The following is a 23470-nucleotide window of genomic DNA, read 5'->3' on the forward strand; positions in this document are numbered from 1 at the left end:
GTTAGGCAATACAGATGACAGGGTCCAAGATTCAAACTGTTTCCTGGACTTCTTTAATTTAGCAGTGTAGATATACCCTTAGCATCCTTCATGTGTCCAGAAGTAAAGAAAGCCAGTCAAACATCAAGTCATTCACTAATGCAGGATTCAGCTGCTCTTGAGCCTCACAGCAGCATTTTATAATAAAAACATACATATGCACGTTTATCTTTATCTATATACACATACACCATATATCCATGTATCTGCACCTATATATATGCACATACACACACATACACCATGTATGTCAAAGCAACATGCACCTTTGGGTAAGCAACTATTCTTTGAATGCTTGTCCATATATGACATACAGCTGTTGGTCATTCAAAAGAAGTTGCGCACATTACTAACCACTGGATGGCAAGAAACTAGTTAAAATAATGGTGACAGGACACTGCTGCCCTAAAGAGTGTTAAATCTTTATATTGCAGTGGAGCAGGGCTAACTGTGAATGCTCATGGAAGCTGACACATTTTCAAAACATTTCTCAGAGAACTGATTGTATTCAAGTTAAGGGTGGGGTCCATATTTATGCATTTGTTACAAACACAGATGCTATTAGGAATTCTTTGCATTGAAAAGGCTCAAGCCTTCCTATAAATCTATTGCACTTGAAATGACTTAGTAGCATCACTGGCACAGAGTGAATTGTCTAAGAATACATAAGGTGTAGACGTTCACCACACCTTCAGTTTTTATGGATGTGATGTTCATCACAGGTCTGACACGAATTAATATCAGAAATCATTTTCAGTAAAAACTTAAAATATGGTTGCAAGAATACTCAGTCCTTAACTCTAAGCTGAACGTGACTCAGAAAGTCAACTGTTGCCACCAGCTGAAGGTATTCAGAGTCTGAACCAGAGAAGAATGAGCAGTCCTCCCTAAGATAGTCATTGTTCCAGACAGTGCGCTGGGAGTACCAAATAGGTCAGTACTGAGCGCTGTGAGCTGGTCACCATCATACCTGAAATACCATACTAAGATCTTCGTACCAAGAAGCTGGTATAGGGCAATTCAACCAGTATCAAAAGAACTAATCATGAGGTTCTACAAGAGCCTGACAACATAACTAAGGAAACCTTCTGTTACTCTTTTTCTCTTGTCTTTGAGAGACTGTGATTTTCTAATTTTTTTCTCCCTAGGATTTTATCAGAGACTGACAGCAAGTTTTTCAAGAGTCTCTCCTTTGCAAAAGTTGAGTGGTGCCAGAGCACTTCTGGATGTGAACCGCTTTGAAGCTGTTGCCACAGATGTTTTGTGGTCTTCAGAGAAATACACTAATCACTCCAATAGGAACATATTTAACCAAGGCTTCCCTATCTCTCTGAGTTACTAAAAGGCTTTCTGCTATTCTTCCCAGTGCTGTACCCTTCCATCCATGTACATGACACTGTGAGGAAATAAGAGGTGCTTGAAAATCACAGAACCCTTCATATCCTCAGTTGGAGGCAGCCTACAACAGACAACACTGACTGAAAGAATTTAACCATGACAGCATTCGGGGACCATGCTCCAGCAATAGGATAAATGTGATGAACAACTGAGGATCAATAAAGTATTTGCCACTAAAACACTGGCAATCTGGCTCCTGAAATTCAGATCAGTGTTATGCACACATGCACACACACGTAACCACACACATAGACACACATACGAACGTACAGACACTAGCACAGAACAATCTTCACTTTTTACAATCCCAACAGTATATTATTAATGATATTGTATATTAAAAAAAATCACAGCTGTTTTGCTTTCATGAGATGCTTCTATACAATGGTTGTTATATAGGTACCATAACACCATAACACAATCTTGCAAAACAAAGGACTTACTCTTTCATTCTTAATGTCTTAAATTGCCTGTCCCTATTTAACACCAATTACCATACAATTCCTGTACTTAACCTACAAAAAAAGCAAATGTTAAAAGGTCAAATTTGCAAATTAAAGAGTAATAAAAATTCTAACATACTAAACTTCCACTTCCCAAAGGATGTTGTGAAGTGCTGTCATACACTAAAAAGCTTTATGCTGAGTGATGAAGATTATGAATTATTATGACAAGCAACTACGCAAGCTAACATAGTAGACCTGCTGATGCAACTCCCGTTGCACTTGAAAGGCAACATCCCTGCTTCTATTAGTGCTGAGTCTGGCCACAATGTTTACTGTAAATTGTAATTAAATGAGCAGGACAACTGGGACTGATTGCAAAATATTGCTACCTCTTACCTGTGTTTCGCCGCATAGGTTCAAAAACTGAAATGGTGTCATCACTCAGAAAATAGGAAATAATGAATTTCCGCTCCTTGTCAATAGGGCTATCAGTAATAAGTTTTGCAAGAAAGCGCAGTATGTTACTTTCCAGACCATTTCTAAAAAAGGAAAAGAAGAGCTAAGAAATTAAGAACAGAGTGTGAGGAAAGTTTCCATTACTTAAAGATGCATTCTTCTGAGTTTTGTAAAATACATTAATTATGTTATTCCTGGACTAAGAAGGGAAATGGGATAAGGCTCCTACTTTTTCAAAAATTATTCTGAGCTTAAATTAACAGAACCAACCAGGCTCAGCCAGACAGAAAGGAATTATTTTGGGGGGAAAATTACTTCTCTGCTACAGGTCTGGAATGAATTTGTATTCAAATTCAGTTGCAAATCAAACTCCCAAGTTTGTTTCCAGAAAATTCATAAAGGAAAAACATATTTAGATGTGTACATTTTCAAAACAAATTCTGAATAACAATACATAATAGGATCACCTCCATGAAACAGGTCCATCAGACAATCTTATTAGCTGGATATTTGCTAAGTGATTGTGTTTAAAATGATTTACAGTACCACTATATATACTAGCAATACATTGCCAAGTCTTTTTCTAATACCTTTCTTCTTTTATGAATGTTCTACTTCTGACAAGGCATGTCATAATGGAAATTAAAGGGTTAATGCTTTAATATTGCTACAGTAAACTCTGCATGAAAATCAGCAGAGAAAAAAGTAAATGCCAAAAGGTCAAACAGAAAAACAAATCAGTGACGGACTGTTGGAGTATTCAAAATTACTGTTGGACTAAGACTTCCAACCAGCTTCCACTGAAGACAGCAGAATGGAAGGAGACAGAGAAATGGGGAGGGATGTCAAAATATTTGCCTTCTGAGAAGATAAATTTTGCTGAGATCGGAGAAAAATGGAATATCATGTCACTACACCAGTCCTTATACACTTGTCCCTTATAAGTCCGATGAGATTCATACCTTGCTGAAAAATGACATCCGTACTTAACACCCATCTCCTTCACAAAAAGGAATAATAATACAAAAGGTTGGAATTATTTTTCACTGAAATACCTGTCTTTCTCCATGAATTTCTTGAAATCTTTTTGGGGATGCTTGGGAAGCAGACCCAGGCAGGAGCACAGAGAATCCTCTTCAGAACCAAATCCAGTATATGGTGGAAACTTCTTTTCTGGTTTTGGAAGTGGTGGAGCCTTATATGGAACAGGGGTGAAATCCACTATAACAAAGACAGCAAGACATTTATTGGTGTTCTGATGATGCCATTCCACTAAGGATTTACCCTTCCAATATGAATACTTAATAACCTATTTCTGTAAAAGAGCATGACTGATCAAAGCCAAACTAGGCTCCCTCCTGCAGCTACAGGGTAGAAGAAAGGCTCCAAAGCAGCCAACACCAAAATTATTGTCACTTCAAGGGTTTAGAAATTTCATCTATAACCTTAAAATGTTCAACTAAAATCATTAAACAAGACACACAGGCAAAAAAGACAAATACAGTTTCAAAATAGGAAAAAACTATAAATTAACCATTCTAAAATAATGTTTCAGTTTTATCCTTTGAGATAACATCATTAGGTAAATACCTGGCTTATGAGTTTCCTGTCCTTTAATTTTTGCCGGGAAAAACAAATACGTAAATAAATAAAATTACATTCATTATATAAATCATACACAGAAGAATTCTAAAAGTTTATGTAAATCTTGATAAGGTGCCAGTCGCTTCAGTCCAAATCCCAACTATATCCAGAGTTTTGGAAGCTTTCTTTTTACTCTTTTTCCTACCCTCAAATCTTTCTTCACAGTGCTGAATGGTCTTGACATATCCCAGATATACAGCAGGAGTTCTCCTATCTCATCAGGAACATGACCAGCCAGATCCCTGTGCTCATTTCCAATATGGGCTGCTCCCAAAAGCCCTGCTGCCCTAAGGTCCTTCCTTATTCCTCTATTGGTGAAAATCTTGTTGGCCCCAGTTGGCCCCTTGTTGCTTCCCTGAACTGCTGTTTCACAGCAACACAACTTTCAACTGCCAGTGGGGCTCACATAAAACTTTACCAGAGTGATACAGTCTTCTGGTTAAATAAGGTCCATGAAAAACAGAAAAGGTGAGAGGAGAAAAGTGATCTATATAATGGGAAAAATGGATATGCAGAACTGAAGCAAATTAAGTGATAAATTATAGGATCACAGGACAATTCAGGTTGGATGGGACCTGGGGAGGTCTCTAGTCCAACCTTCAACTCAGTGCAGGGTCAGGTCTAGCTCAGACCAGGATGCTCAGGGCTATGTCCAGCCTGACCTTGAAAACCTTCAGGGATGGAGCCTGCACGGCCTCACTGGGCAACCTGCTCCAGCACCCCACTGACCTCATGGGGAAAAGATTTTCCCCATATTCAGCCTGAACCACTCCTGTTCACATTTATGTTCGTTGTCCCTCGCCCTCCCACCAGGTAGCCCTGCGCAGAGCCGGCCCTCCTTGTCTCAGTACTCTCTCCATTGAGGCGGCCCCACTGCTGTGCTCCCCAGGCCGAGTGGCACTGTGCTCCAGCCTCTCCTCACAGGGCTGCTGGTCTGGCCCACTGTTTCAGGGCCTCTCCTGAACTCGCCCCATGAGTGTCTTCCCCATTCTGGAGGCCCAAAACTGGACGTGGCACCCAGGCAAGGTCTAATGAGTGCCGAGCAGAGGAGCACAGTCACCTCCCTAGCTCTCCTGGCTGTGCCCCTGCTCTGGTAAGCAAAAGACCCATAAGGCAAATTGGACAGAAAGATGGATCGCACACCACAGCCCAGGAGCCAAGGAGAGGCAAAGTAGGCAGTGTATAAAACTGGACCCCACAAAAGAATGGTCTTTTCTTTCAAAAACTTAGCTTTTCTACCCAGAAGAGAGAGATATGAATAACCTACACTGTAGCTTGGGTTTCAGCACAAATAGAAGAGAATGATAGAATTGGTGTCACTTCAAACTTTTTCTGAATTGGTTTGTTACTGAAATGTTTTAAACACCAGGATATCAGAACATCACAGCAACCTACTCACTTAAAATCTGACTTGCCTAACAGTTATATGAGGTTGAAAAAATTAGAAAGAATTCAGATGTCAGAGTTTCTCTTTAACTTAAAAACATAATGCAATTTTCTTCAGTATTTCCTTCATATGAGAATATTGTTTTATTGGAAAAGCTAATACCTCCACTTGAATCAGTCAAGAGGGGTTTCTGCAAAGTCACACCAATTTTTTTTTCCAAAAAAACTGCACGTGTCCTTTCTATAATTCAGAAGAAGCACAAATCCCAAGCCCACATACAAAAGATAGTCCACTGGGAAATTTTCAGAGAAATCTCCACAGAGTCAAAGAATAACTTGATAAGAAAACATACACCAAAATATTACCTTCTAAATACTGTCTGCAACAAAATTACCTCCCAAGACATTTTCTGTGTGCTATGCTATAACTTATATGTGTAGTTCCTGTTACAATAAACACTGCATACATAAATCCACATCTACTGAGACAGAAAAAAACATGAAAAAAGGTTTAAAAAAAAAAAGGTATGCACAGGTATTGATGGTGTATGTTGAGTTGGTGTATGGTGTATGTTGAGTTACTACACGACTACTCCTGTATTCGCCAATAGAGAAAGAAATGTTGGTTTCATAATACAGGTTTTCTTCAGCAATGAAGAAAATACTCACAAATCAGCAAACACACATAAAAGATGAAATCTTGACAGCCTTCTTGCACTCCAACAGTGCCACCTAGTGCATATGTGGTAGATTAGACAAAAATAACTGCAGTTTCACTTCATTCTCTTGATTATCAGGTGTTAACAGGTATTTTTAAGATGGCAGTAAAACCTGTGATCAAAAGGCCATACACTCAGCCTCTGAACTTCAAAACAGTATTAATAAGTCATGATGCAAACCAAATTCATGGCTTTCAATTGTTCTAGAATGCAGTTGTCCACTTTTTCACTTCTTATATCTCATAACACACAGTCAGTGTAGGAAGTAACAGCATATGCTTCCCTGAGTGATCTATAACTTAGGTTCTTGTAATTAAGGTCTTAATGTTATTTATTAATCTTATCATTAATTTTTAATGACATTGCTAATCTGCACTACTATTTTCTCTCTCAAAGTCTAGAGGATTTTAACAATGCCTTTTAGCAGAAAAAAAACCTTTTCTCTTTGCACATTTGTAAATACTATGCCTCCTGCCAAAATAGTTTGGAAAGGGAGGACATTCAGTTGAAATGATAAACTCAAAAGACAACCTATCGCATTTACCTGCATGTCACACTATATGCACATTAACACTTATGCATAAGGCATCCATTAAGAAATGCTGAAGCATTTCCCTTTATATATACTTTAGCACATATGGATGAAAACTACCTTTAAAAACTGAAAGGAAACTACAAATTAAGATGACAATTGTGTTAATCCCAGACAGTATGCTAAATACCTCACAACCCAAGTGTGAGGTAAATTAAGTCCAAAGAGCAGTTCAGTGCTTTGGTTCCCATCCTTTCCCCAATGTAAAATGATTTTGCTTCATCCAGATTCACTAAAGAGAACAATGCAAACATCCAGTCTGGTGCCACCTACAGTTTCCATGATTTTAAAGGATTATATATTTAGATTCTCTCCTATAAATAAGGAAGGTCTGGAAGAATTTGATATAGAAAAATACAGTTTACGAAACTAATTAAAAACTTATTTCTGCAAGTTTTGAACAGCCATCTCAGTGCATTAGACTAATAACCATGCCTGAGTTCAAAACTCTTTTCATTTTTGCTTTGCCATGCACTGTTAGGGTAGTATCAGACAGACAACTTGCACTTGCATGTAAAATACATCCCTCTCAAGGATATCACTGTTTCTTAAGCAAATTACCTCTGTATATTCTGGAAAAGGAAGCAATGCTCTCTTTTTATGCTGTAACATATTCAATGTGAATTTACAGTGGGGAGAAGGTAAATTGAAAATCCTGGGTCACAAAATTCTACTTCTGTAAAGGACAGTACAGATATTTTCCCCATGGACAGTTTTCCCCTTATTACTGCATCAACTGGTGTCCAGCAGGAGATGAGCTGGTACTACGAAAATTATTTCACTTAATATACCAAACATTTATTACATTTCAGTAACTTTTTCTCCTGACAGCAAAGCCCAAGTGAGATTTGAACAAGCACTGGGAAAAGCAAGAAACAAAAATCAACTACAGTCCCAGCCACTTCTTCAGTATACAAACAATTTGAATATGATATAGCCTCCTCAGTATTGAAAACTAAATTTCTCGAAAATAATTTGCTGCCACAGAGGCAGCATTAAGCTAATTTCAACGAGGTTTGGTCTGCTTCCAGTTTCAATATCCATTTTAAGATTACAAAGAGATACTCTCTCTGTACAGTGTATCAAGGATAATAGCTACTTCCTGTCCTCTTACCTTTTGCCCCCAGTCAAAGAACTGTAGTAAAACACGCATGTGTCAGAGAAAAACACTTTTTTTTTTTTTTTTTTTTAGTATTTCAAGGAAGAGGCAAGTGACACATATCCTGGGTTACAGCGATAACCATGTCGAGTATCAGTATATAGCAAGCAGGCAGGAAAGTCAATCTTCAGAGGAATAAGACAGACACCTCTGAGCACTGAAGCTAAGAACAGGAAAGAGAAATCCCACTAGCCTTGGGTAACATAGGATGTAGATTTAGCTTGGAGGCATGACATACTTAACATGTTGTTCCCTATACATAAGGGGAGATGAATAAGAAACAGCCAAGAAATGGATATAAAATCAACATGGCCTTATGTTCAACTTTATTTTTAGTGACAGTTAGTTTCACCATTTTGATAAAAGGTAAAATAAGAAGGCAATACCATTATCTTCACAACTTTCACAAGCAGAATTAGAGAAAATCTAGTCCTGACAAAACTGCAGCTAAAACGTGACAATGTTTGTTTTGATTCATAGAAAAAAAAATCTCCTTTTACGCAGTCCCACTAGACGCTTTTCCTGGTTACCTAAGGAAAAAAGGCCTCTGTAAATGCACATAGCCCTTCCCATACATATTCAGAACCCCTGCTCAGTTTCAGCCACATTTAACAGAGGGGTTAGAGGCCAGAAAGATTCTGATCTCCAACGAGTTTAGTGAAAATTGGCAGCAGGCATTAATGCCCCCACTGAGGGAAAAGCAAGAAGAAGTCAGCTGTTCTCCAGCAGCAGCTGCCTGGCCAAAAGCACACATGTGTTGGCCAGCTGATGGCCCCGCACACCGCTCTGCCCAGGCAGCAGGTCAGAAAGGGAGCCTGAGAAATGAGGGGGTGGGAAGGCAAGGAGAACTGGGACATGGGAGGGATCGCAGGGTGCTGGGGAGAGGCGTAACAGACAGAACAGACAGACTTGGGAGGTACTGGGACATTGAACAAAAATCAGTAGGAAACCAGATTTTACTGTTTTTGTTCCTTTTGGAACAATCTGTTATTTAAGAAAGGACACTGAATATTCAACTCTGTGCTGAGATACTGTATTTAGTTAAAAGAATGAGTATTAGCCTCCCCTCATCACATGTCAATATATTCCATGTTTCATCTGGGTGTCCACAACGCCTACATGGCTACAGAACATTTTGCTCCTTCTCTGCAGCTGCATTAGCAAAACTAGACAGATAATATCACACATCATTAAGGCATTTTCTCTTGCATTCACAGCACTGCTACACAACAGTAATATCATTAGCTTCCTACTGAAGGACATTAGCTATTGTTTACCCATGGAAAAACTCTCCTTTGCTTTTCACAAACAATAAAAAGAGCAAACAGGCAGAAATTACATTGGAAATATATCAAATATCATAATCATGCACTTCAAGGGAAATCTAAACTGCCCTTAGTTCTCCTAAAGGGCAAATTCCATCAGCAAGCAACTTATGCTGAAACTGCAGGGTCAAATAAATGTTGGCTTCTTTAATGGCTTTGGCAGAAGAGCATAAAGTGAAGAGGAGTAATGTGAAAACAATAACAGGAGGATTGATGCCATAAGGTGCTTAGCACTCTGCCTTGATATAAGAATTCATTTATCTACATGCTTACTCTACTCAAGTAAATGGTCTCCCTGGATTCAAACTGCAATTAAACACATTTCAGTGTTTAATTGGATCAGGGCAGAATGCTGGGCACTTTGTGTGACTGAGCCCGCTGAGAGTACCTTGTGCATTCACCCCTGCCTGTGATTCCCCTCAGATCAAACCTAGCCACTCTTTTCTTGGAACGATGCAAACAAAATTGGTAACTCACTAACAATAAAAGGCGAACCCTTTCTCCCTCAAAGCCTGAACTGCTTCTAAACCAAAAACTGTCCTGATTCTACTCATACCCCCTTCTAACTAAAAGGTCATGCCTACTTTTTTTTTTTATCCTGGTGGGGAAAACAGGCAAAAATTTCACAGCAAATCCAAATTATCTTCTAGCTCTAACAATGTGTATATTCTCTGTGAATAAGACAGGCTGCATCAAGATGGGTGCTTTTTGTTAGCCAGTCTCTGCCACCCTATTCCCTTAAAACTATGTGCGAAGCACTAGCCAGTTCTGTGGAGATCTCAGACAGAGTGCATTTTTGTATGCCATATGTTAAGGAGGTAGATAAACTGGAGAAAGCACTGAAAAAAACTAGAAAAATGATCACAGACATAAAAGAATGGGCTATGGATAAATATTAAAAGAACTGGGTTTTGCCTAGCAGAAAAAGGCCTAAAAGGGAGGGAGGGTGGTAAAAAGGTGTATTGGAATAGTGTTCAAATACGTACAATGTTACTGTACAAGGATACTGATCAGTTGCTCTCCATGTCCAACAAAGGGTAAGACAAAGAAATTACTTTCTCAGTTCATACAGAACAGCTTCAGGGTTGCTATTAAGAAGCATTTAGTAACTAAGGTTAGGACAAGATACCTCAGGAGGCAGAGGAATCTGCTCTGTTGGCGGATGTTGATAAAAGGCTATACAAGCATCAGTCAGAGACAGCTGTGTATATACTATCCTGCCTCAGAACAAAGGGAATGGACTAAAGCACCTCCTATGGTCCCAATTTTCTGTATCTCTACACAACAGCAAGCCATTCTGACTTCTCCTAACTTGCTAAGCACCTAACCTTAACAACCAGAGACATAACCAGTAATTACTGAGCCAGCATTACAGGAGGGGGAGAGCCTTTGCATTTGTGTAACACTTGGTTGCATTGCTTGGTTGATACAGAATGGTCAGCTGTGTTTCATTTATCACTCTGCTGCGAGTAAGAAATCCCCATTCACCGTTTCAGGATATTTCACTCAGACAGAGGATATTGCTGCCAGAGGCAGCAGTCTTGGCTGAAAAAAATTTGAGGGATAACCCCCTGTTCTGCATCTCTGGCAGTTAGACTCATTATTATTATAGATAATACTATGGTTCTTGAATATGGCTTCCTCATGCACTGGCTAATATAAGAAGAAAAGATTTATTTTGGTAGAGACATGATAAGCTATTATAAAAAAGTCCTACTGAGACATGTTTTGCCAATTAAGAAATTCAGTGTTTGTAATGGCAGCACTACATTACTTAATTTCCCCAAAGCAGCAAACAGGCTTTGATCCAAACACTGTATTCTATCTGATCACAAGTCAAGCTGAAAGAAATAATCTACCCAGGTATTTTGTTTCACAACGTCAGAGAAAGGCCATAGCAGGATTCTTCAGATCACTTTGAACAGTCAGACACTTGTATTTACAGAATGAATAAACTGACAGAAATTTACTAAGCTGTTTTTGCAGGAGGAGATCCATAACAGAACCATTAGCAAGTCTGACCAAGGTAATTCAGAGACACATAAACGAAAGCTCCTATTGTTATACATTTCCAAAATGCTTTTCCATTATGGACATAGTTGCTAAATGTGTCCAGAATTCAATGCTGAAACCTCACAGGATAAATACTCTAATGGCCCAGAATACACAAAACTACTTAAAAACCAGTAATGTGATAGACTACCATTGTTGTGTCAGAAAATGGTATTATGTAAGGATTCTGACATTCATATAAAATGGAACATAGCATAATGGGGAATAGTTTGAGCCCATTTTACTTACCCATTCACTACATACTCTTTATTATTCTCTGACTGCAAACATGGATATTGAAATAGAAGGGGGAAGGAGGGGAGAAGAAATGCCATTCTATCCATATAACTATTTTGTCATTCAGTTTTTAAAATTGAGGCAGTGAGTGACAGAGCATGTACATTATGTATTGGTTTGATGGTGTAACACAGAAGAAAACCCTTCTGGATCACCTGCAAAATTACTGCTTTGCTGTTAACAGCCTACAACAGATTATTATTGCTAAAGGCTTTAATGAATATGTTTTATCAGTATTAAAATTTGAAGACAGTTCTGTCAAAATTACAAGTATAAAAAGGCTCATAAGGAAATGATAATTATCACTACTTACTGATTCCATACTTTGTCCTGTAATACTCTTTAGTAAATTCATCACAATCACAAAGTACTATCTTCCTTCCCCACACATTAATTACTGCCCCTGTTGTCAGGTCACAGTCTTTGTAAAATTCCTGGTGTACTGCTCCTGTCTAATAAAAAAGAGAGCATTTACAAAGCAGCTTCATAAATCTCATAATCACACACAAGTTTTCTTAAAATCTGTGTCATTTAGTGTGTGTGATTTAAAATGTAACCATCACATTCCACTTGCAAGTATTTTTCACCCCATGCTAAGCTACCTCACTTTCACAAACATGGCATGTTAAATTTCAGTAGGGCTGATCTGAACTATTCTCCACTCACAACACAATTTTAAAAATAACTCGCTTTGTTGTAGAAGATAAGTATAGAAATTACAAAAACAACTATAAGGACATTCAACAGCTGGAGGTATTCAATAATATCTGACCTTACGATTGTCCAGAATGTAACGACCTTTGTTTCCTACTAACTCTCCAAACACATTGAGAACAGTGCGATTGGTGATTGTGCCTGGCTGATACAGCCCAGTGGGAGCATACTGCAAGAAAAGAGACCAGCTATTAAGAAATACAATTAACAATGAAGAAAGAGATCTCAGTTACCTTACTGACTTTTTTTACAGCAGTTTTTTACAGACTGATTTTTACTACAGTGTTTCCTTGGAAGATTTTCTAGCAAACTCTAAGGTATATTTATGCTACTGAACCTAAAAGCCAGTATGCATGTCAAAAGATATATTCAGAATCTTATTGTGTATCCAAGAAAAAGGTCACCTTTTTCTTAGAAGCAAATATTAGCACACCAAAGTAGTACATGCCTGTTAACATCTGCTCTAAAGACTACTCTTTTGATTGGTAATGATTATTTAAATGTGTAAAAGAACTACTCAGGATTGGAGTCCTACTGTGCTGGATCCAGTACAAATACAGGGGATTCAGCTCAGCATGGTTGTATTGGGAGAAGAATTCTTGTTTCTCTTATAAGTTACAAAATTACAATAGTAATTTATTGCAGTAATATCAACATCTTAATATACAAAAACATTACAATTTTTTTTAAATGGTGAACTGGTGATGCAGGATAACTGAAGCAGGTTACTTTTACATACCACCTTTCCTAACACCTCAACTTGTGGCCAGTTTCTTCTCATGCTCCTCTAATTTCCACTGAATTCAGAGGAAGAAGCAAGCCCTTAAAATTGCAACAGGCACTGCACAGGTAGAAGGGGTCTATCAGTATAACATCACACCTAAATCAGCATCTTGGAAAGCAGGATGTATAAGGTGAAAACAGTATATATTTTGCTGTTAGGTATTAACTGTGAAGTTCCATGTACATCTATAGCATCACAAATAAATTACCAGTATTAGAAGGAAAGGAGGGAAAAAGATTCCTCAGAGTTTTACTCCAGCTGTGGGTTGATGTTATTTCTATCACTTGAAGTGATAGATACTGAAGTGATAGTGTTGGATACTGAAGTGTATCCAACTCATTAATTTTATAATCATAATAGGTTAGAGGACTCAGATTCCTAGAAGGTTTCTCTGAGGTGAGCCATCTCTAATAACCATGTGATTAATACCCAACAAAGTCCATTAATGGATTCCCATTGATTTTAACTAGCTTTGCATGAGGTTCCAAATCTAGGAATTCGAATTTAAGAAATTACTGTAGATTTGTTTCAAAGAAATAATGTTACTGAACTTGACTTGTTTCAAAGAAATAATGTTACTGAACTTGGAATTTTCCAGAGGACCCAAGAACAAGTCATATGGACCAAATTTGAATTCACTTGAATTTTAAATTAATTTACATCCCAATATCAATGAACTCTTATGAACTTTCATTACCACACAGAGCTTTAGTTATACATTTCCATTAATACATTAATATGGGAGAAAGGAAATTGTACAATATCTTTCTACCCCAATTCTTTCTCCTTTTATTTTAAGCTTGATATGCCCATCCTTAATTTCCTCTGTCACTTACAGTTATTATATAAATATGTATGCAAAAACTAAATAATGTAATTATGATTAATGCTTGGATAATACTTTCTAAATATCATTACAATCCTAATACAGGATTTTCAAAAAAAGGCATTTAATGTTTCTTAACCAGCAAAAGAATTCAAAATAAGCTGAAATTGTCATTCTTTACCTTTGGTAGCTTATTTCTTTTAAGAAAAAGTGGAACTGCATCTCGGCCTGAGTTTACTGGTACCATTTCTTTTATTTCAATAGTATCATCAGACAAATAATAGTGCAGGACAAGTTCTCGTGGGTCACGAAACATAGATTCTGTGTCATCCCACACACAGAAAAAACGTAAAACATGTCCATCATACTCCAGAAATTGTCTCAAAGTGTCTAAGCGTTCATAAGGGCGCAATGGCTTCATATTATCCATGATCTGCAGATAAAGAAGAAATTAAGAAAAAAAAAATTTGTAATGACTGACTCTTAAAGAGAAGATACCAAACTGCATGGTACAATCAAATATTAGAACATACTTTCAGGAGTTTCAAATAACGTCACACAATTACAATACATCAACCACTATATTCATGCCATTACCAAAGAACTATCCATGGGGTTGCTGTGCTGTCAGAAAATATTTGAAAACAATTTTGGATTGTTTTTGATCCTTGTTTTTCTTGCAATAAGGTCCTTCAGTTCAGGAAATCATTAAAATATTTACAGTATGACTCACATCTTCAAAAAATTGCCCATGGCGTTCAGATGACTACAACTCCAAACGATATTGCCCTCCCTGATTTCCTTGAAATTTATTTATACAAATACTGTGGAATAAAGAGTTAATTTCTTTTCTTTTTCTTTGGTGTTTTCTTTCTTTTAGCTTTAAAACACAGCTAATTAACTTTTGATTCACCTCACACAGTTGGCAGGTACTGGGTATGTATGTTCTCCTCTCAATATACACCCATAGATCTGAAAAGGAATAGCAGATCTCCAATTAAAGATGTGATGTCTGACAAGATCCTGCCCTCAATCATAGTAGCTGCAAAATCAGTAGCACTGAATTAAATCTGATCCCAGAATGATGATCCATTCCCAGGAGTGCATTTACATACTGTTAGTTCTGAACACACACATAAATATTGTCCTAGACTAGGTGTTTTTTCCTAAGTCAAAATCCATCATGTCTGAAGTAGATTAAAGGGGTCAGACGGTCCTTTTAACCTACAAAATTATATACAATTGCTACTGAAGGAGAATGGTGATAGACATCAATGAGGCAATGGAAGATGAGCTATCTGAACAGAAAGAACTGTTGACTGATATATCCTCTGGCCTTAAAAATCTGAGAGGGACAAAGACCCATTCTTTCAGAACATCAAATCTGAAAATGGGGAGAGCAGAACAGCATTTTGCCTGCCAATGTCCCTGTTGATCTGCAACACTACTTCAGGCATCACCATGTCCATATGCTAAAACCCCAGTATTTACCATCACAGTACTAGCTAGCTTCCTTCCTGAGCCTTAAAGATGCAATGAGCAAGCAAATAGAGCTACAGCGCTAGATAACATCACCATCTATGGGATATCATCTCCGACAACACAGAAATTTGAATCTAAGGGTCTTGATACATTTTTCATTGGTCTCATTTTCCATCTCATCATATTTCCTCTTTTCCTTGTATCATCATCTTCTGGTCATCTGCATAATTAAGAGTCTGGTGCAAACATTTAATTTTGCTCCAAGCAGTCCAGAAGAATCCACACTTAATAAATTAAAATTTACCCTCTACAAATTAGTCACAGGAATGTGAGAGCATAAAGCAGCCAGAATTTGCTATATAACCATTCTATAATTTCCCAACAATTGACTGAGAACGTTAAGACACAGGTTTCATTCAACTTTGGTCTTTGGATGCTCTTATTTTTCAAACCTCTCTTTTCCCTTCTCCACTCTCTTCAGACACACACACAGAGTATTTTAATGTTTTGCTCATTGTTTTTAAAATATTTTTAACAAAAATCATGTCTAAGCAGGTTACACAATACTGTATATATTTTTCATTGGTCTACCAAGTAATGTTTATAAATGAAAGTGGTTTGTCTACAGACATCAAATAATACATAAAAATCCATGACAGTGCCACATCTAGTCAATTCTGCTGGTTAAAGTCTGAGGAAACAGGCAAAGAGAGCAACATTGATTCTAATAAATCTGATTCAGTGTATATACAACTAAAAATAACTCAACTTACGTAGATGGTAAATGTAACATTGTTTAGCTACTATACACACAACCTGAGAACAATTTTAATGCTGTGATTTTTTTTTCACAAACAAATAAGCTTTATCAGTTTTATCAAACTAACACACACACACGACTTTTATTTTTATCAAATATTTTTGTTCTGCCTCAAAATGTGTGTGAACACATCAGCAGGAAAACAGTTATGCTTGGGACTTTGCTATGTTTGTACAATGGGCCATATTATATAAAAAGCAAATTTTCTCTTGTAATTCATTACATTGAAATAGTAGCTGTACATACTTTCTGTTTGCTATTAGAGAAATATTTAATATATATTACTTCATGCAATGGCACTTTTATTAAAATCAAATTTTCACTATTACTGCCTCATCTGACCTTTTGCCGCTCTTTGGTGTATGGGTCATCTGGACGACACACTGGAGGATTTAATCTAACTCCCATCTTCCTCAGGAAATTTTTTGTGAACTGGTCACAATCTATAATTCTGTATCTTCGGGCATAAAGGATTACTTCTATGTTAATGTTGAAATGATCTACGGTATAGAACTGATCTTCATTAGGAGGTGGAAGTGGAATCCGATGACGTCGAACAATAGTTCCTGTATAAGAATTATAATGAATCCATAGAGTGAATATCCTTTGCACTGATGACCACAGCCTTACCAATTTTCTATGCTGAGGGCAAGGGAAAGGGGAAGGGGAATATTTCATTCAGTAAAGGAACTATTAGGTAATGCAATCCTTTTTCACTAGTAGCAATACTTTACGCTGGCCATCTTCTAGAACCTCCCAAATCATTGCCAAATACATAGTTCAAGTACTTCAGTTAAGTTGGTGCAGAAGATTACCAACTTATGAAACAAACAGGAAACCACTTCAATAAATTCCCATTTATTGGTCTAAACATAACAGGTGAATATTTTTTCCAACAAGAACAGCAAAGACACTGTTCTCATTAAGAGAAATCTTTTCTACCTTTACTGAAAAGCAACAGCAGTCTAAGTATCATTTATTTTTCTGAAAAGAAAACAAAAAGCTGTGCAAAAAATCTGGCAAAAACTCTATGACAATGACAATCCGAATTATAAACTTCTTAGAGGGTTGTGGGAGGAGCCGACAAGATTTGTCTACAGGGTGAGAAGAACCACACATAACCAAGGTTAAAGAAAAAACCTGCCCTACCAAGGTAAAAAAGCCTGACCTATCAAGGATGGAGGCAGGGGTGTTCAACCGAGCTTCCTGAAGGAATAAACTGAAAGTACAGACATCTGAGATGAGTAGGGCTGATTGCATTCCAGCAGAAAACAGTAAAATATTGATCCATCCCAAAATATGGGACCAATAACTCATAACCCAAACTAAAAAAAAAAAACCTAAAAAAATACAATGAACACTATCCAAAAGTAAAAGAGAAAAAATAAAAACAAGCAGAAACTTTATCTTTAACCTAGTTAAAGTTAATACACACTTAAGTTTTCTTCCTTATAGTCCTTAAATGAAAGGACTGTTATTCTGGGAGCGATGCTTTTGTTTATAATCACCACATTAAGAGAGAAGGAATCTGTGCTTGGTCTATCAGCTTAACACTCACACATATGTTGCTGAATTGGTTATGCTTTAAAAGTATTCACTACTACAAGTACTTTAGAAACAACTTGTAAGCTACAGCCTCATAGTATATACAAGTGTGTAACACATACGTTAAAGGAAAAGTTGTGCAGCTGTGTGTATGATAAGCTACGATTTATTCTAAGTTAGACTTCATGAAGAATAGCAGACTGTCAAAGCTGGGACTAAATGCTTATTTTTAATATTATGAGAGGACAAATAGGACAACATGAAAGTTGCCACATCAATACATCAGCATAACTCTGTGAAAACAACCTGCAGAGAATAAAAAGATGGTCCAGTCTTTAATCTCAGACTCTTTGCTGAGCTTACCAACTCAGATGCCTCCGTAACAACAGCTTCATAATGAGAGTACCCACTGGCTAAGGCCAGACAGAAACCACCAACCCATACTATTTTAACAATTCCTTGCCACTAGAGGTTCCTAACAACTTTAAAATTACAGTAATTATAAAAGGTACGACTTCAAAACAACTATAGTAAACATACAAAAATTCCAAAATTAAAAATAGTTCCAATACCAACCTACTACTATAATAATAGTTTATATAGATACAATTATCTAAAAGGTCTATCTCATTATGTCTCATTATGGAACTGGGTCTCTTTCCAGTGCCCTCCAGCTGTGCATCTGGTAATGGTTCCCACTGAGTCCCTCTTGATGATTCTCCAGCATTGCTATTTTGTTGGGGGCAGGGGGATGGACGGGATGAAGAGGAGCAGAGGAGGAGGGAGGAAGAAAGATATTCCTGTATATTTTTGTTTGGCATTTGAATGGCTATATTTCTGAGTTAGTCCACGGAAATTCTTTATTGTTTGCTTTACTCCCCTAGGGACTAATCTGTATGAAATACATTCTATTACTACATTTAACTCCCGTGATGAAAACATGCCCTTAATTTTTCAGGGGAATAAACCAACAAAGCATATTTACTTTACATTTCTCCTTAAAACTAGGCCTGTTCAGCTCCTTGATGTTTCACAGGTACCACATCTAATATTTTGGTCACTGCCTGTAGAACAAACTTAAACTTCTATCTGTTAAATGAACTTATACACATGTTTAGGATGCATCCTCACAGAAATGTTAGGTAGAAAACATGGTAATTAGCACATTTCAACATGATGCAAGACTCTATAGCACTACCACGAACAAGAACACATCATTTTCAAAATGTGTTAACTGGTTTTGGCTAACCATTGGGTCACTCCTGCAAAAATGAACAGATAAGGTGCTGTACTGGAACAGTCCTCCACATAAATGGAAATCCTGTTGAATGATCATGTTAGTTAAAATAGTTGACAATAGTTTTCTAATATGAGGTGTTTTCTGAGGGTATATTCACCTCAGAACTGGTGAGTAAGCCTTCAGCTAGTTTTTGATATCACTTCTCAAAGTACAATACACAACTCCATTTTGTTCTGAGGGGATAAAAATTTCCTTCCTAATGGAAAGCATCTTGTACAGATAATATCAAGCCCAGCAGTTCTTTGCTTTTATTAGGTATGTGCCTGATCTACACATGCAGAGGATACATTTTATATTGTTTAATTTGAAATTTAATAAAACTTGATCAGCTGAGGTTAGGTTTCAGGGTTTTTTTTAATTGCCCTTCCTTCTGGAAAATAATTAAATTTCTGCTTCTAGAAATTTGCCAGAAGTTGTCATATGGAGACCTGTCAATGTGCAACAATCAGGTTGCTCAGGATGGATGGCTATTCTGATGCTTCTTTTTTGATTATGGGGATGTCAGTCTATTGATCATGGTATCCTGCTGCATTACCAACAATTATTTTAATATATGCATTTGGTCAGGCTAAAGAGCTCCTTTACTCCGCCTTTGTAAAGGGATTTGGAGTACTGCTGCTCTCTGACAGTGGTGCTGGCATCAGTAAGTTCCTACACCACCCTTTGCAGGATATCTTCTCTTCTCTCAGAGCTGCTGATTTTGGGGCAAGTCCAGTGGCAGCTTAAGGAGTCTTTTATAGTAGTGAAGGACTCTTGACTATGAGGCAGCTCATGAAGCAAGGCAGCAAAAGATTTGGTCTCTGTGGCTACATTGCTCTGCAGAAGAAATAAAGTGGTATCAGGAATTTCCTCCGCAAAACTTTCTATTCCCTCTGCACAACTCAGGAGTGCACTACAGAGAGAAGGTGAGGCTAACACCTGGATTTGGTTCACTCCTTGTTTACTTGCACAGAAAGGAGGAGAAGCAACCACTACTATTCCTGCAATGCAAAAAGAGTTCATCTGAAGAAACAAGAAGACTTCTTACATTCACTTGTTCACCCACGTGAGTATGTAGCAAGGTCATGATTTGGCCATCATTAAATATGGCAAAATCCCAATTATCTCAAGGTCTCAGGGGAGGTCTTAAACTCTTAGATAATCGGTTATATTGGAGGAGCTGACTGCAAGTTCACTTTCCTGACTGTACTTTTCTCTTCAGCCAGCCAGTCAGCCTTGGGAATCCAGCCAGCAGGCAGCTCCACTCTCTTTTTCAGCTGGCTGACCTTGGGGAAATCAGCCAGCTGCTCCACTGTGCTGTAGATTGCAAGGCCTGGACTCCACTGGAAGATACAGTTAACCCCATGGGACATAAACGGCCTTTTGATAAGACAAAATCAGTCAGCCACAGTCCTGTTAACTGGGAATTAGGATTACAGAACACTTGCACCACCATATCTAGCCTGGCTCTCTATGTTTCTTTTTATATGGGGAGAGTAATTAGCATTCCGGCTCTGGAAGAACATAGGTGGAGTTTGTTATGTGGTTGACTTAACCGTCCTTCTCTTCACTCTGTACTCCCTTATCTTTAATTAGTTCTTGTGCACTGTGATTGTACCAGTATTTTTAGCTTTCATTCAGGTTTCTCACAAGTTCAGGCTGGCCTCTGCATTCCTTTGTGTTTTGCACTGAATTTCTGTTTAGATAGATTTCTTCCAATACTTCTAATATTTTCCAAAGTTCAAGCTATAGCAATGCAGTTTCCAAAATTGAACATAGTTTTAATTTCAGTTATTTAGTAGCAACTTTATCTGTCCAAATTCATGTCCAAGTACTGCAGCCAATTCCATAAAGCATTTGTTTTTCAAGTCACTGAAACACATTTCCCACAGATCATTTATTTTGTCACTCTGAGATTTTGATTACTGGTAAAAGTACATTTTCTGGCTTTTTTTTTTCTTTTGAAGCCAATTTGTTTTAGTTTTGTAAACTCATAACTGAAGTTACAAAGGCTTCTTTGCCAGCTGTTCTTCACCAAGTCTTCCTGCAGTCTGAAAGCCTCTGCAACATTTTTTCTGTAAAGCAACGAGTACCACCCACAGTGGAGAGTACAGCAGGAAACTGCTACATTTCTCTGATCCCAGCATGCCCACAGACACCCATTCAGGCCATCAAGCTCTCATCTGTGGGGAATGGCACAGGCACTGGTAATCCAGTGGCCCCAAGGGATTAGCCAGTCAAGCTCAGACCACGGCCTCTGAGCCACCCTACCACTGCTGTACCTACTCTTCAGGACGACTCCTGAGAACACCCGTTTCAGCTTCTCTTTTACATCTTTTCCATCTGGGTAGCAGGAACATCCAAATAAAGGTCCCCACCACCTTTTACCATCAACAGATCAGTTCCGAAAATTGGCCAGTAAGCTCTTTTTCCATCACTGTTTTTTGCTGCTCCTCCTTTAAGCAACCCCTTTCCTGCCAGCTCTCCAACTGTCCGTGCAGACTGGGCCTGTCCTGCTCCTGACATTCCCACACTTTTTCATCATTCACATCCCCACATCTGTGCTTTTTTGTTCAGTGCAGTTTGCTCTTATTTCACCAACCCAAGGTCTCCTACAATTGAACTCTCCTCCACAAAAGCCTTGTATTTTAATTAACTGAAATATTCTATTTCAGCAGAGATGCAGAAGATAGCATTATGGTTAAGATCCTGAACTTTTATTTAAAAGGCCTGAGTTCAATTCCTCTTTCTGTTACAAGCTTTCTTGTATGATCATGGGCAAGACTTCCCTTTCTTTGTATCTCAGCTTCCCAGCTTTACAATGCAGGCAGTTACACTTCTGCTCTTTTCAGGCTTACAATATTCCCAGTCAAGACAGGGACTCTGAATAATATAAGAGATATAATGTTATATAATTGTACTATTATATAACATTATATAATTACAATATAAAACAGGCCAATTTTTGCTCTAAAATGGAGTAAAACTGGCAGCTGATGGTTTTGGATTTCTTTTTAAGAAACACTGATTTTAAATATTTGTTGTTTGAATATACATACTACCTTTAGGATAACAACTTCATGGCTGTTCTTTTTACATTTTCAGTTATGCAGAGTAAAGTGTATGTGATTAAAGAATTCTCTGATAGGTCTCTCTACCACCTTTTTTCCCTCTAAATCATGTTAATCTCCAGGATAAAAAGAATATTTATATGGATACTTATGATAAGTATATGATCTAGATCCTCTCATTAACTGTGGTGCCTAAATGCATCCCAAATGGTTTCTGAGCCTTTGAATCTAAGTATTGCTTCCTTCATAAAAACAATCAATATATAGAACTTCTTTACCAGCCCAGGTACCAGCAACAAATAAATTAAGTGCACTTTTGAGATCCTGGAACATTCCTTTTTAATCCATCAGTTTAATGCTTTATGGATACTCATTGATCCCACATAAGTACTTGGACAAAGCTCTACAGGCCTTCAAAATATCCTTGCATGGGACACTGGAAGAATTCTTGTTTTTCTACAAGCATATTCAGTTAATTTTAGATCCGGTACCAAGATGATTCCAACAGCCATTAACCCAAGATACAACCAAGGAAATAAGGTGAAATTGGAGCCTTCCCATCACCATGGGAACATTATTAGACTGCCAGGAACTCCAGGCCTGAAGATGCAGTCTGCACAACCCATACTGCAAAGACAGTGAAAACATCTAGTTCCTATAGCTAGATTCAAAGGAATCAGCTTTGAGTTTGCTTTATCCCGCTATAATGAAACCAGCTTCCATCTTCCCTCTCAAGGATGTCACTTCTATCTCTAGTGTTAACCATACTTCCTTTCCATTGAAGGTCATTCGTTCTAAGCCACTTAAGCCAGAAACAGCTGCCTTCACTCCTGTGACACACGAGTCAAGGAACACCCACATCTGATGATGTCTCCAGTCTCGCACAGATGAGGTCAGGGGCAGGGAGGATAACTGCTTTGGAAGTTCCCAGGTGAAGAGCTCCAGCATGCATTTCTTCAGGTCTTGAAACAGCATTTTCCCATGTAGGAGGAAGAGGTTCCCCTGAATTCAAAATCAGATCTGCTGCAGAATAGTCAGCAAGACTTCTGGCAAGGAGAACTGCTCAGCACAGGGAGAGAAAGGCACTAAGAACCAGTTTAAGAAGAAAAGATTCCTGGAAAATCTATCCTATGTATAACAGTAATGATGCAGGTAATCCCTTCAGATGCTACCCCTACTATGTAGAGAAACTGGTAGTATCTGTTCATCTTGGAAAAGAATATAGCAGTTAAATAGGTTTTTTTTTTCTTTTTTTGAAAATTATTGTGCTAATATACATCAGAATATACACAAAATCTCTGAAGATTGGGAGGTGCAGTCATCCTAAAATACTAATCCCAAGACATTATGCTTATCTGGACTATATCCTTTGAAATGTTTTTTTTGTTTGTTTGTGTTTTAACTCTGGCAGTGACCCATAAACACCAAGAAGCAGC

The 23470-nt window shown here is 37.8% G+C and overlaps 1 protein-coding gene across 3 annotated transcripts in view; it reads right to left on the bottom strand.

The window, feature by feature from the left end:
- The window catches only part of EFHC2 (EF-hand domain containing 2), a 62688-nt gene that overhangs the window by 23424 nt on the left and 15794 nt on the right, over positions 1–23470 (bottom strand). For all 3 annotated transcript variants that reach the window (XM_067289750.1, XM_067289752.1, XM_067289751.1), the window contains exons 4-9: positions 16482–16705; positions 14019–14270; positions 12286–12396; positions 11827–11965; positions 3395–3560; positions 2280–2422 (exon numbers count right to left, since the gene is read on the bottom strand). In XM_067289750.1, the coding sequence (XP_067145851.1) occupies positions 2280–2422; positions 3395–3560; positions 11827–11965; positions 12286–12396; positions 14019–14270; positions 16482–16705 (1035 nt within the window). The remainder of the gene's footprint in view (positions 1–2279; positions 2423–3394; positions 3561–11826; positions 11966–12285; positions 12397–14018; positions 14271–16481; positions 16706–23470) is intronic.

This window comes from Apteryx mantelli, chromosome 1, assembly GCF_036417845.1.
Source record: "Apteryx mantelli isolate bAptMan1 chromosome 1, bAptMan1.hap1, whole genome shotgun sequence".
NCBI lineage: Eukaryota > Metazoa > Chordata > Aves > Apterygiformes > Apterygidae > Apteryx > Apteryx mantelli.